We start from the raw sequence: 15,958 nt of genomic DNA, 5'->3' as shown, positions 1-15,958 counted from the left end.
TCTCGATAGTGTTAAAAGATTGTACTTTCGAATTCAATTTTCATATTGATTTTTGAAATTGGATGTTTATTTTTTAGGGTAAATTCCACTTTACCCCCTTGTACTCTGCCAAGAATCACTTTACCCCTCGTACTCTTAATTTCGCCGATTTACCCCCTTGTACTTGTACGATTTCCCAATACAACCCTCTTCGCCAACTTTTTTCAATTTTGACTCTGACGCCATTTGGTCAAGAGTCAAAATATTGACGTAAATATTGAATTTTTTCGATTTTGACTCTCGAGATTAGAAAAGAGAAAGTTTCACACATTCATATATTTTTTTCTTTGCAGTGGGTGGAATCGATCAATTTTTGGGTCTTGATTTTTACTAAGTTAGGGGTTCAATTTGGGATATCTTGGAAGGGGGAGTGGTGGGAGAAGAAGAAATGACAATATTGACGGAGGAGAAACGACGCGTTATAGGCAGTGGCAATTTTGTAATTTATAGAGTTGACCAAACGGCGTCAGAGTCAAAATTGACAAAAGTTGAAGGAAATGACTGTATTGGGAAATTGTACAAGTACAAGGGGGTAAATCGATGAAATTGAGAGTACGAGGGGGTAAAGTGATTCTCAGGCAGAGTAGGGGGTAAAGTGGAATTTACCCTATTTCTTATGTTTTTGAAGTATTGCTAAAATGTAACGTGTTACTCATGATGTAATTAATATATATAGTTGAGTTTTTATTTACTTGATCGACAGACTTACCCTAACATTTGTAGATCAATAAATAAAGCGGATTGTAATTAGCACAGTGAAAATGTTAATTATTCCAATCATGTTCCAAATACTTCGGAAAAATCGAATGAAAAAAAGTTGTTCCAAAACCAGAAGTTCTCGAATCATAATTGGCAGAATAAAAGTTCAGGTTTTTAAATTTACATATAATATAAAATATATAATAAAATTAGAATATCGGAGAATTTATTACAGCATTAAAACCGGATCATAAATTGGAATTTCATATATATTCCGATCCAAAATAAGTCGAAAATATAGGAAATTGGAATTTTAGGAATTTCTAAAGAAAATTGTTCCAAAAGGCGAAATCCAATTTTTTTTATTCCAAGTCTCATCCTGACCCAATACTAAGGTTGTAAAAAGCGGTAATCGGGTCGGAGTCGGTCAGACACCGACTCATGATTAATCAGTGCGGCGGTGATTAATGGGTGATAAATCGTAAATAAATCGGTTTTTAAAATTTAATATAATATATTTCTAAATATTATTTATAAATACTCCAAACATATATAAAAAGATATTTAAACATAGTTATATCTCCATCATGTATATATCCTAATAATATAATAAAAGTTTAATAATTATAAGATCATAATACATAAATATCCTTATAAAATATAAATAAAAAATCAATTTTTTTAATTAACATTTATTCTTGAACATTCCTAGCATACATCATTAGTTCTTTAACAATAACAATTAACATAAACAAAATAAAGCATAAACTAATTTTTTTTTTATTAAAATCCCAACTTTTATATTAAATTAAAAAAAAACCGATTGTTGGCTGATTTTTGCCACGGAGTTTGACCCGCCTTAAAGATTTGACCGCCTCAATCGTGAAGGTTTTGGACCGCCTCCACCTCGAAGACCGATTAATCGGTCACCTCGGCCGATTTTTAGAACACTGCCCAATACTAATACCGATAACCAACAACTCTATTATTTTATTCCTAAAATTTTGCCCAACATATTGTTATTCGATAAACTCACTTCGTGTGGTACTCTGAATTTGAATGCCACCCCAAGTTACCGGGACCGGTCCACGTTTTTTAGAGACATGTCCTTAAATCTCCTTCCGTTCCTAAATAAGTGTCTCATTTCACTTTTCACAAAGATTAAGAAACTCAATAAATATATCTTGATTTTAGATATAAAAATGACTAAAACAACCTTTATTATTTAATGATTTATAAGAGAAAATTAATGATTAGAGTTTCATTAATAAAGTTAAAATAGGAAAAATGCATTTAATGCAGTATTGGACATCTAAAGTGACAGATAATATGGAACAAAAATATTTTTAAAAAGAGACAGTTATTGTGGAACAGAGAGAGTACATGTAATGATATATACACACAAATATTTGTTGATAGAAAATCCACTATCAATAGAAAATTCTAAAAGGTTTCGTTATGGAATAAAAAAATTAAATTTTATTTGAATAAGGTAAAGGGTAGAAAAATAAACGATAATTAATTTACTATAAAAATATTTACGATAATACATATTGATTATGTAAACAAAATAAAGGCATGCATTTTACTATTTGTAGTCTACAACTATTGACTCACACGTGCGATGCATGGGGATTAATTCAAAAAACTAAATAAGTTAATATAGAAAACCAAAGAAGAAAAAATATGTCGAGAATGTAAAGAATATAATTGAACAAAAAATAACAAATTCGTATCTTAATTTATCAATAAAAAGTCTTCATGAAAAATAAACTGACAATGTTCTAACATAATCCACGTTGAAATGTAGCATATAACTCCGAGACTGAAATAAAAGCAATGCACCAGTCTTGTACATGAATCTGAATGCTGTTAAAGAAGACCACGAAACTACAATCAGATCTATAATAAGTGGACGAGTAACCTGTTTTTTTCATCATTTTCTATATGTAAGTTGAAGACATTACGTAGATAAATAATGGTGATATATATGTGAGCATATCAAAAAAAAAAAAAAAACTCGATTATTCGAGTGGAAATATGTTACATGCTGCAAATAAAATTGAACATACATAGAGTGTACACGTTGAAATAATAAATAAATATGAACATGTTATCGATAAATGATGTTTGTCAATGTGTATATTTATATTCTTTGGAATACTTCTTTATACAAGACGTTGCTAGTAACACTGGACAACTCACCGGATATGCCCTTGATGAAAATCTTTATTCCAGATGTACTCTTTACTCGAGACAACGCTACTTACAATCTGCTGTAATTTCGAATTTGTGAGTGAAAGGGCATTTTTGGAATGAATTTAATAAAGGATGTGAAACAAATTTTAGTTAGACTTGTCATTTAGTTCTAATAAGATTTGTCCTGGGGACTTATATCTTAAGACTCCTATGACTAAATAACTAAATATTTTCTGTAGGATCGATACTTGAACTTAAAAATCCATTATATTACTTGTACGATACGTGCGGCTAGACATCACTAGTTATTGTTTCGTTTCCTTTTAGTCTTTTTCCGTGAACCTAAACAATTTGATATTCGTGTTTTCCAATATTTTATTTATTACGCTTCTTTTGTGTTTACACTAATGAATTTCAAATATTCCGCACTATATTTCAAGTATTTTATTACTCAAGAGGTTATTCGTTTTTTTCATTATTCTTTGAAATTATGAAATACATATATATACTTTTAGAATTAATTAAGAAAAAAATAAGTATATTATATAACCGGCCGTAATTGGAAGGAGATGTGATAAACCCTCATAATTGAAAACAATAACAGATCGTAAAGGCGAAAATACAATTAATTGGATCTGTTACTGAGCTCTCTGTGTTTTACCTCCGGATTGCGATAACTGGTTCGTAAATTTGAATTGTAACGGATAATTGAAAAGCCGTGGAGCGTGTACCCCAAACAGTGGTTTGGAAAGAGGTGTCAAACAACGCATGTAACTTAAAAATAAAGTGAAGGGTATTTCCGACGTTTCATATAGAGCTAGGGAGTTAAAAATGTTTGTTTAGGGACTGACGAAACCCTCATAATTGAAAACAATAACAGATCGTAAAGGCGAAAATACAATTAATTGGATCTGTTACTGAGCTCTCTGTGTTTTACCTCCGGATTGCGATAACTGGTTCGTAAATTTGAATTGTAACGGATAATTGAAAAGCCGTGGAGCGTGTACCCCAAACAGTGGTTTGGAAAGAGGTGTCAAACAACGCATGTAACTTAAAAATAAAGTGAAGGGTATTTCCGACGTTTCATATAGAGCTAGGGAGTTAAAAATGTTTGTTTAGGGACTGACGAAACCCTCATAATTGAAAACAATAACAGATCGTAAAGGCGAAAATACAATTAATTGGATCTGTTACTGAGCTCTCTGTGTTTTACCTCCGGATTGCGATAACTGGTTCGTAAATTTGAATTGTAACGGATAATTGAAAAGCCGTGGAGCGTGTACCCCAAACAGTGGTTTGGAAAGAGGTGTCAAACAACGCATGTAACTTAAAAATAAAGTGAAGGGTATTTCCGACGTTTCATATAGAGCTAGGGAGTTAAAAATGTTTGTTTAGGGACTGACGAAACCCTCATAATTGAAAACAATAACAGATCGTAAAGGCGAAAATACAATTAATTGGATCTGTTACTGAGCTCTCTGTGTTTTACCTCCGGATTGCGATAACTGGTTCGTAAATTTGAATTGTAACGGATAATTGAAAAGCCGTGGAGCGTGTACCCCAAACAGTGGTTTGGAAAGAGGTGTCAAACAACGCATGTAACTTAAAAATAAAGTGAAGGGTATTTCCGACGTTTCATATAGAGCTAGGGAGTTAAAAATGTTTGTTTAGGGACTGACGAAACCCTCATAATTGAAAACAATAACAGATCGTAAAGGCGAAAATACAATTAATTGGATCTGTTACTGAGCTCTCTGTGTTTTACCTCCGGATTGCGATAACTGGTTCGTAAATTTGAATTGTAACGGATAATTGAAAAGCCGTGGAGCGTGTACCCCAAACAGTGGTTTGGAAAGAGGTGTCAAACAACGCATGTAACTTAAAAATAAAGTGAAGGGTATTTCCGATGTTTCATATAGAGCTAGGGAGTTAAAAATGTTTGTTTAGGGACTGACGAAACCCTCATAATTGAAAACAATAACAGATCGTAAAGGCGAAAATACAATTAATTGGATCTGTTACTGAGCTCTCTGTGTTTTACCTCCGGATTGCGATAACTGGTTCGTAAATTTGAATTGTAACGGATAATTGAAAAGCCGTGGAGCGTGTACCCCAAACAGTGGTTTGGAAAGAGGTGTCAAACAACGCATGTAACTTAAAAATAAAGTGAAGGGTATTTCCGACGTTTCATATAGAGCTAGGGAGTTAAAAATGTTTGTTTAGGGACTGACGCAAGTGTGAAACGGGGACTGACCCGCGTTTTGAATTTGGCCATGGGGATTTATCTACAGTTACCCCTTTTACCATATTGTCCACCAAACACTTATGCTAAACCATACTATGCAGTATTCACCATACAGTCATTTATAATTACTAGCACCAATTTTACAAGATACATATTAAGTAACACACATGCACACACATGCAGTTTTGTAAAATGAGTTTCAAACAAAAAGTAACATCAAAGATGCACAAAACTCACATGTACAAAAGAACAGGATTTTTCGTTTCCTGTCGAGTCTTTCTTTCTTCCGAGCTCTTCAAAACTTGTCCGATCTTCAGCACCTGCAATCATGATATACCAATGTAAGAAAAAATTGAACTCGATCTTACGATTATGAAGTAAAACGAAATTAGAAGTCAGGTCAAGCATATTAATGAATCATCACCACTCACCGTGATTGTATCTACTGGTGATTGTATCTACTGCGAATCAGTTTCTACTGCCGTTTTTTAAGATTGCGTAACCGTAACTTCTGATGCTTCAGTATTACTGCTCCTAGGAAATAGTTTTTTGACGACTTCATTTCTGCATGTGAAGGATTTCAAGTCGAGGAAAATAGCATCAGGACATTCAAACTCGAGGCTGTTCTCAGTCGAGGCTACGATAACAAGAGGGTCTCCAATAGCTTTGAATGCGCAAGCAACTGCATCTACATCCGAAATATCATTCTTCCTTCTTCGTCGAATAGCTTCGCAAAATTCCCTCGGCAAATGGTGCCCGATATGAGGCACTCTAAGCATATCGAAAAGAGTATTGAAGGACGACCGCTCCGAGTTCAGACAAGATAAGCACAGAATCATGAATAACCTCAGCATAAGCACTGGCAAATAGTGGTCGTAGTCAATACGAGAACACTCGATCCATTGTGTTGTAACCTCAATTTTATGAAGACATTCTATAGCCACATCGGCCACAAAGTTAAATATGCTCGTAGCATCGGATTTCTTGTCCGTCACTAAACCGGAACTCGGATCAGCTTCCGGTGAAAGACACATTAAGTATTCAACAAACGAGGATTTTGTAGTGAAGAAGTGGCCTCGAGAGTGCGGAACCAAAATCAAGAGCCTCTCCACAAGATAAAAGAAACATTTTGGAGATATGTAATCATTTGCCCTCCAATTATTCGTCATGTAAGTTTCGACCAATGCTTTATGAAGAAACTCATGATAAAGAGATTCATCGGACGAACTTTCGGGCTCAGTTTTTCTTCGATAATCGGACTCGATGAATGACTTCCAAGAAGAGTTTCGAGGAAGGCTTGCAATAATCCTCTGATAAATAATTTCATTTCTGGGCTTGCCAGAGCCAAGAATTATCATAACCACATGTCCTATCTGCTTATAAGTGAGTGTACCCCCCCGTGGGCTAATACTTCTAGAAATAATTTCTTCCAATAAATTCTTCGAAAATTCGGTTTCCCTTAAAGATATCATATCATCGGACAGTGACCGTCGAGGGTCCAAAGGAAAAACGACTTCAAAGAATTTGGTAGACAGTTGAACAAAGCAACGCAGCTTCCCGGCATTGGATGACTTTATTATGCCAAGTGATTTTGACTCGATGAACCTTGCTATGTCAAAAACGTGAGTCAATAACGTACTTTGGCAGTAATCGGATGAGTATGGCTTCGTCAAATAACAATTATAAAGAGCTTCAAGAACCTCCAAAACTCGTACTCCGGCGGAAACTATTTCTTGACACCAGTATTCCCGAGCCGCTGACGCAAAATGACGAGCATGAAAAGTTGCCACATTTCCTTTCCACGAAATAAACCTCTTGTCGGAATTTCTAATCCATGCAGAATTAGGGTTGAGCAATATATAGGTGCCTTCACTCGAGTTATTCGGCGACCTCACCCCAAAGTAGTTAAAACAGAATCGAAGAGCCGTATTATCTTCACATTTCTCAAGCGAGTCGAAGCATTCTAAGATCTCCAAACACTGTACCTTCCATAAGTTCCAAACAAAAACAAGGGTTCCGCCGGAAACTTCATTTCTCACCATTCTTTCTTCGAATGAACTCGGATCAATTTGCAATTCAGGACCCCATTCGTATTTGGCCGGATCGACTGGAAAATGGGAATCTAGAAGCTTTCTAATAGATAGAATTTCGACCGTAATATATCTGTATTGCTTCGAAGCACTATAACACTGCATCAACTCGGACAAGTTCATCCTATCGCCGGTAGACAAAAATTTGGCCTCGGCACAAATCGATGCATGAAAATTTTCCGAAACCTTTTCTGCAGCTGAAACCGCTTTCGCTAAAAGCTCTTCGTCTTGAGGAAATGATTTTAGAGGCCAACCTTGGCTTCCATACACCCACAGAGAGTTATTCAGTACGTAAGAAATTACGAGCAAAGAAGACTTTTCAAAGTCTCCCGCCTTTTCGAGCAAATCAATCTCGCGTAAAATATGCCCTAATTGTTGTGCAATCTTTACAGCCGCATTGAAATTTCCGGAATCTTCCTCCAATATTAGAAGCTCCTCAAGGCAGCCCCTCGACTTCAAGAAGTTCCGTTTGGATTGCTCAGTAGAGAAAGCGCGAACAAACTTCATCATCGATTCACTATGCTTTCTTGTATAACATTCTAGAGCACATTTTTCAAGAAACGCTTGCGCGATTCCGTCGGTATTCTTAAATCTTGTGTTACCCCCCAATGATGCTTGCTGCCTCCAGTGCTCGATATATTGCAAACCGAGGTCGGAATGATTTCCTTTGGTGCAAGCTGATAAGCACTCGTCGAAAAAGTATCCCTTGTTATAAACTTCAGCTGCAGTTGCGTAACTTCCGGCCAAAGAGAAACACTCTCCAGCTTTTCTCTGCTCAGAGATACCGCACTTCTCCAAATAAATCCTCCCTGCACAAGGAGACGAATTTAAATTTAAGAACAACATTTTAATATGCAATGCTGACCGTAAATCAATTATATATATACATACCTGCTCTTTCATATTCGTTTAAGTCGCAAAAACATTCAGCTGCTGTATCGGATCTGCCGATGGAATCAAATATTTCTGCAGCCTCTCTAAGCATTACACGCGCCTCTTTAGGGTTCGAACCACGTAGAGAATCAGCTGCATCTCTAAGACCAGACGCCTTCGCTCTCTTCTCCCATGTTTCTTCTCCGGCTTTCTCGAAGCACAAAGTCGCCATCTCGTAGTTCTTCTCCCAAAATAGCTGCAATTAATTAATCAAACAAATTCAGTCAGAACCAAATATTGCAAGAAATTCGGAAAAAAAAAAATATATATACAATTGATTAAAAACCTTGATTCCTTGCGATTTCCACTCCTCGGGGCTGCTTGCTCTTTGCATAGCTAATGCAAGAGAATCGTCTATTTTCCGCACTTGGACAAGGCACAACCTTCTCCAATAGTCGAGTATCGGCTTCGACAGCTCTTCATCGTTTTCGCATATCCACAATCTTTGCCTTGTTCGAGTGATCGCCACATATAGCTGCTTCAGTTCAGAGCAAAGGATATTGTGTCTTGACTCGCTAAAACTCGGAAACGTCTTGGGCGTGTTGTCGTCGACAAGATCTTTATCTTTCAAGTATTCGTACAAAACCCTCCATTGATCACTCATTGGTGATGAACTGAAGAAGTTGTACAACAGAACATCCTACATATTATACAAAAAAACATTCATAGTTTAATTGTTACACTATATAATGGTAAAAAGAATGAATATATATATATATACAAAAAAAAAAAAAAAAAAAAATTGACCTGAAACTCGAGTCCCTTGCACTCAACTATAGTGAGAACAAGAGCTTGATTGCCTATAAAGTTGGAAATTTCGGTTCTTGCAAATTCGTCACGTACGAGAATAACCTGGTCAGCACCAAACCCCACCCATTTTTCGGCAGCATTTCCACTATGACCAAAAATACTCATAATCAAGTTCTCATCACTACCGGGTTCTAGTACAATCGGTGACTCGCCATATACGAGACTAGTCTCTGGAGCCAACACATCGATTGATTGTGGGAAGAAATGGCAAATCAGATCTACGACACTTTGCGCTAACCTAAGTACGCCGGTATGAGTACGGAAATTCTGCGACAAACAAAACGTTTCCGATACAACCCCTTTCTCTCTTCTTACTGAAGCCTCGTCGCAGTTTCTGGTTTTCATAATAAATTCATTATAGAATAAGGATCTAATGTCTTCAAATCTGAAGTCGATCCCTCTTGCAATTGTTTGAGCCGTATCCCCAGAAAATACAAATCCTTTGTCGACGTTCTTGCAAATAAATCTGAAAAGTGAAATTTGCCTCGTGGTAAGGTCTTGCACTTCATCAATGTACACAAACTCCATTTTATCACCCATTAAATCCCCGTTCTTGAGCCGTAGATGAATGTCAATCACGAAATCGGCAAGATCAAATTCACCACGCTCCAACTTCATTTTTTCGTAGTGCTCGAAAACATCATAAACTGCATCCCTTTTCTCTGCGCTTAAAGTGGAAACTCTACTGCCGGATAAGGAAACGTAGCCTTCCCTGCTTAGCTTGGCTTCGCCCGATTCCCCTTCTTTTAGACCTCCTTTTATATGCGACATAATTTCGGTGAACACCCTTGAGGGATCAAGAACTTTTGTAAGCTTTGCATTGAAATGAGGCCAATATAAGGACCGAAAACGGTCATAGGTAACCTCGTTTCTCCTTATGAAATTTTGCAGCGCAATAGATCTTCTTCCTTGGTACTGTTGTGAGGAGCCTCTTACATCGCGAAATCTCTCAAAATAAGAATTACCCAAAGTACCATCGAGCATCATTAGAAACTTATGAAATGTGATAATTAGAGGATACTTTTCTGGTTCGATGCCAATAAATGTGTCCGGGATATCCCTGAATTCAGCCATTTCGTCTAAATCATCCGTATCCATCGACGAGCTGTTATTTCCGGAGAAGTTTTCACTAGCGAAGCTGTACATGCAAGAAAATGTTAATATCAACTGAGAGAGGCAATTTGAATAAAACAGGATGTACATGCATTAAAGAATTGGAGCTCGAAACGCACCTCTTTAGCTGCGTAACGTGCTTTTTGACAGCATAACAGAGTTTTGGGCTAACGGTAACAAAAAGCTGGTGCAAAACAGGCGCACCATCGCCAGCTGTCGTTGAATCCCGTGTGGCAATAGAGTGCTGCTGAAGCTTCTGGTACAACTTCATAGTCAAAATAGTAGTCTTTCCAGTACCAGATCGACCTAGTACAAAGCTGCTCCTCGGAAACATTATTATCGCACGCTCTTCATCGGTAACCTCAAACGGAAGATCCACTTCTCTACCCTCCATATCAGTAAGCAAATGATTAACCACACCACTCGACAGCGAATAAAATTTCATCACGAGTAAGCTTTCGTTGACTTTGGCATTCTCCACATGACTTTTGCAGTCAACACCACCAGTGCTGAACCGCGTTATATTATTATTACCAACTTCCCAACTCTTTGGTACCTCCAAATTCCTGAACACAATCCAATTCATACAATTAATACAAACTAAAAAAAAAAAGTCGGTCAATGGTTTAAATTGGGTGTATGTAAAAAGACATCATTATTGGATCAAACAAATTAAAGTACTACAGTAGAACCTCGATTAAATAGTAGTTTCTCTCGGTCCCGACTCGGTGAAAACATGTTAAATTATTAACTAGATAATTTAATAATTCGCTAAATTAATAGAATTTCCCCAGTCCCGACTGTATTAATTCATAGAGGTTTAACTGTAAAACCGAAATGACATACCCCTCGTACAACTTGTCATTGCAGCGGTTGATAAAATCATCCGTATACATTGCAAATATGCCGTCGAGTCGTTTCAACAGTTTCGCAGTATCCGTCATAGGCAGTACATCCCACACTTTTAAAATTTGTACGTAAACAGGGTTCTCAGTTAAGTCAACGGGGTCCTTGACTAAGTCGGTGGAGCAGACAACATAGTATCTCGCAACCTTGATTTGCTTCACGATGTACGAAGAGCTCTCGCATTTATACTCCACGTTTATATTCTTGGGCCTCCAACCACTTGCAAGCTTAAGTAGTACAGTTATGACCAGCTTCTTGTCCTTGTCATTCTCGGATTTCAATTTCTGAAACGACTTTCGGAAGTCTTCACTGAATACAACCTGAAAAATGTGCAAAAACCGTAACTTAAAACGCAAAACACTACATACATAAAACAACCGGTGGTCAAGTTTGACCTTGTCTTTTAAATTAATACAAATATAGAAATAAAATAGAGATGAATGTATTTCTATGATGCACGGAAACTTCAACCCACATGCGTTTCCACATTTCGGAAACCGAAACTCCATGACACCTGTCGGAAACGTTTCAGGCTCGTTTCTATGAACATTTAAAAGTTTTGGGGACGTCTCTGATAACAATGAAAAATTGGAAACACGTTTCCACACAAAATAAATCCAAATTTCATTTTACATAAAAACTCCGAATTGCATACGCTTAAAAAAATCTTAAATATTATGCCTCTTTTTCACTTCTAGTGGTGCTTTAATATTTTTGTAGATGTTAATTCCATACTAAAATAAATTTATATGCCCCAAATGTAATTTGTGTAATGAAATTAAACATTATAATATTTTTTAGAAATTATGAATGCACCCCTATATTTTTATTATTTGCGCGTTCCCGTATCCAACTTTTTGGAAAACGGAGTTTCCCCGTGTCTGTTTCCCTATTTCCCTGTATCCGCGTTCCCGTGTCCGTGCTACATAGATGTATTTACTAAGCAAAATTCTTAAAATGTGGAAAAAAAATATAGTTTTGTTCGTTACACATGAGTAAGTGGTAGAAATAGGCTCCAAGAATCGACATACAAAATTATTGTTCGATAAAACATTAAAAAAAAAAAAAAAGAAAAAAGCAAGTACCTTCCATCTTGAATTTTTGAAAAGTATACTCTCGCCATTGAGAAGGTCGTCGAGTTGATGCAAGTCTTTCATGACGTCTATAATAGCTTTTTGAATGTCACAATCTTCATCGGCAGTGAAGAAACAACCGCGTTGCTTAGCATCGGATATTAGTTCTTTCCAAACTGAATCACTTTTACTCAAAGTTCTTTCATTTCCTAGTATCCAGAGACAATGACTAGCCACCAAAGAAAAATAATTACGTAAAAATAACAATGGCAATTATCGAACAAAAAATAAATAAAATGAAAAAAATCCAAGTAAAAAGAAGAATAATAATTTGATAGCATACCGAGCTCTCGTCAAAGCTACATTGGTTCTTTGTGGACTGGACAAGAAATCAATGGAACCACGAGACCTTACAGTTGATATAATTATTATGTCTTCTTCCCCGCCTTGAAAGCCGTCAATTGACTTCACCTTGACCGTAAAATTCTCAAGGCTCTCGTAATTCCGTGGTAGCTTATCTCGAATTGCTGCAACTTGTGCAGCGTACGGGGAAATCAAACCAATGCTCAGTTTCTCTTTTGCGCCACTCCATGCTGTTCGTAAATGAAAACCACGTAGATATGCTCACGGAGGAATAAATATATTCATTTTACGTTAAAGAAAATGTTATTTACAAATATACGAAATTTACGGCGAGAGTTGCATCATATAGACAATTTCGCATATATATACCTTTGTAGAGTTTCTTCAGTAGCATCATTCCGACTGCCACCTCAACCATGTTTCTTCTACTATGCCCGAAATCATCAAATTCTTCGTTGTTCCCAGGAATATCTATAAACGAATAAGGACCAAACATCCTCCCTTGAATATAGCATGTTTCATAGCTTCGGCTCCGCACAATTGGCGCATCTAATATCTTATTGTGATAGAAATTCGAATTCGGAAACCGACTTATCGATGGATGCATTCGGTATTGCACATCGAGCAGATGCTTAGAGTGACCCAACGAGCTCAATCTTTCAAACATACTTCTCCCAAATCCAGCTTCTTCCGATATCTGCGCGAATACCACAAAAATATATCGATCAGCCGTTGTATTATAATTAATAATTAATAATTAATATAATGAAATTAGTTAATCAAATATTTTATTTATTTACCTTGCTCTTAACTGTGGCTGGTAATTGGCATTCGTCGCCGACCAGAACCGCATGCGTGACGTTCGGGATCTGAAGGGCTATAATCGATTCACACTCCTTTACTTGAGCAGCTTCATCAATCACCAACATTTTAAACGGCTTCGTATCGATTGTGTGCAGCTTATATGCCGATGAAGTGGTGCAAAATATTAAAGTAGCGTTTTCGAAACAGAAGTCTTCGGTGGAGGTTGCGTTAGTGACGCTCGGAAGGTGCAGTTTGTTTAGGGAGGCCTGAAGTGATGTCAGAATATTCCGACATTGGCTTCTGATATATATTAAGGACGATGTATCGACACAGTTAGTTCCCTCGTGTATTAAAAAGATTCTCTCGAGTTCTTCGGATGTCAAGCTCTTGTCTTCAAACAACAACGTCTCGATCGAATCGAGAAGAGACGTAAGTTGTATCATGCTTCGAAATATCTGCTCGTGCATGAACCTTTCTGGTAAATGCGTGATTAGTGTCGACATGCTATCCCTCACTGGTGTTGCTAAATGCGCGAATCGGTCTCTAGCAAACTCCAAAAGTGATTTCGACTCAGTTAAGTGCTTATTATTAGCTTCATCATTCTCGAGACTCTTTTTTGCTTTGATTAGCTCGTTGTTCTCCACAAAGATTCGATGCTGAGGAACACAATCTTCGAGGAAATCGCGCATGGATGCGAAACAGTTCTTCCAACCGGTTCTTGATAATAAGCAATGTACAAGCTTGTCGACACGATAATCCAAATAGATTTCCTCGGTATCCGAGCCGACTTTAAGACGATCATTATTACCAAACATGAGCATCTCTCCTAAAGGAAAAGGCAAATAGTGGTTCTCCTCGGACGAATTTGATCTCACTAGTGCTATCACACGAGAGGCGAGTTCTTTAATTGCAATATTTGTCGGGGCACAAATGAGTGTCCTCACATTCATTTTTAAGAGAACGTATAACAAACTGCTCAACGTTGCCGTTTTTCCAGTCCCGGGTGGGCCCCATATGAGTTCAACGGACGACTTGTGATTGCACTCGATTTTGGATAGACAGACCGTAATTGCCTCGAGCTGCGATTCGTTTAACTTGGACGATAAAGCAGACCCAAGTTTCTCCTCCATCTCGTTGTTGTATTTGAGAGGGCAAAACTCACAAGTTTCCACTTCCTGTTAAAAATGAAGACGAGAGATTTCATGAAAGAGAACAACCGAAGAAAATATATTATTATTCGAAAAAATTAACATCATCGATCTATAAGTAGAAAATGATTGTGATAAAGGGGTAGATACGAATGGTGAGGGCGGAAAAAATACAGTCAAGTACGTACCAAGTGATTCGCGGCTAATGATTTCTGAATAATGTTCAAATTGTGACGCGTTCTTAACGCGTTCCATATTCTTTTGTGCGGAATAATGTTCATCAAGTAAACCACATACAGTGACTTTCTCGAACGGCCATTTCCAACTTCAACGTTCTTAGCTGTTTTGAGTTTGAAATTGGAGGATGTACAGCTGTCAACTTCTCTCTCGCCATCCTTTATATTTCGTACAAATGCAAAAACATACGTCCCGCCACTTTGTAGTGGGCGGGAAATAGTTTCGGGTTTTGAATCCGAAAGAAGAACAACATCACCGGGCAAGATTTTGTGCCCAAAGTAATCACCGACGACTACGTTTCTCCATTGATCAACCTTAACATCGTACACGGATTCTTCATTTATTAGCTCACTGAAAGATGCTACCTCAGCAAAAGGTGCTTCGTGTATGGTTTCCATGGCGGAAGCAAGTTCGGCTCGTGTTTCTTCTAATAAGGGGAAGATATAAGAGCCAAGATACTGATCCACAGACTCAAATGACTTGGGAATCTTATCCACCTGCATGCAAGAGCAAATTATTAAAATTAGCACATACAAATTTATTATTCAATGTGTATTATTCAAGAAAAAATGCCAATTATTATATATATATATATATATATATATATATATATATATATATATATATATATATATATATATATATATTCTCGTGACCTTAAGTCCTTAATTAAACTAAGTTCTTCCGCCTTTCCATATTTATTTTTCTCATTTTTTTTGAACCATTAGAGCAAGCAATATGTTATTTTAGCTTCAATAATTCATTTAAATCTATAAATTACTTATAATGACATTAATAAATCTATAAATAGCTAAAAAATCAATAATTAAATTACAATGACATACCAATTAATAAATGAAATCAATAACTAAACCCAATTAATTATACTTGCCTGCACCTGTTCTAATCTACACAATGGGCTATATATATATATATATTCAATGTGAACACTACAGGCAACCAATAACTATATATATAAACGGCAAAAATGAACCATATATATATACATACATATATATAATTGGAAAAATAAAGACCTGGTATTTGTACAGATTATCATTAAAGATATCTTGAAGAGACCACGAAAGCACGAAATCAGCGAACTCGTCTTTCGGCGACGATCTTTTGCCGGTACCGGTACCGGAACGATTCCCCTCCATTGAAACAACTAACTTCAAAGAGTCTCTATGTATACACACATATACATATATAATATATATATATATATATACTGCCACTGCCAGATAATTATTTTCTCCAACTGATCTCCTCGCTAGATATATATATTTTCAACAGAAA

The 15,958-nt window shown here is 36.6% G+C and overlaps 1 protein-coding gene across 1 annotated transcript; it reads right to left on the bottom strand.

Moving 5' to 3' along the window:
- Nucleotides 1–5,628: 5,628 nt before the first annotated feature.
- On the bottom strand, nucleotides 5,629–15,819 carry LOC105957227 (uncharacterized). Its single transcript, XM_088813764.1, has 12 exons — nucleotides 15,697–15,819; nucleotides 14,611–15,156; nucleotides 13,271–14,449; nucleotides 12,840–13,167; nucleotides 12,451–12,700; nucleotides 12,120–12,336; nucleotides 10,975–11,354; nucleotides 10,248–10,694; nucleotides 8,953–10,153; nucleotides 8,492–8,845; nucleotides 8,164–8,401; nucleotides 5,629–8,081 (listed from the first exon to the last, which is right to left on the bottom strand). The coding sequence occupies exons 1-12, from the start codon at nucleotides 15,817–15,819 to the stop codon at nucleotides 5,671–5,673; spliced, it is 7,674 nt and encodes a 2,557-aa protein (XP_088669890.1). The 3' UTR covers nucleotides 5,629–5,670.
- Nucleotides 15,820–15,958: the final 139 nt, after the last annotated feature.

The sequence above is a fragment of the Erythranthe guttata genome, chromosome 14 (genome assembly GCF_056151865.1).
Source record: "Erythranthe guttata isolate IM_541 chromosome 14, IM_541, whole genome shotgun sequence".
Lineage (NCBI taxonomy): Eukaryota > Viridiplantae > Streptophyta > Magnoliopsida > Lamiales > Phrymaceae > Erythranthe > Erythranthe guttata.
Note: the sequence above shows the minus strand (reverse complement) of the source record. Positions and strands in the feature narration are given on the sequence as shown.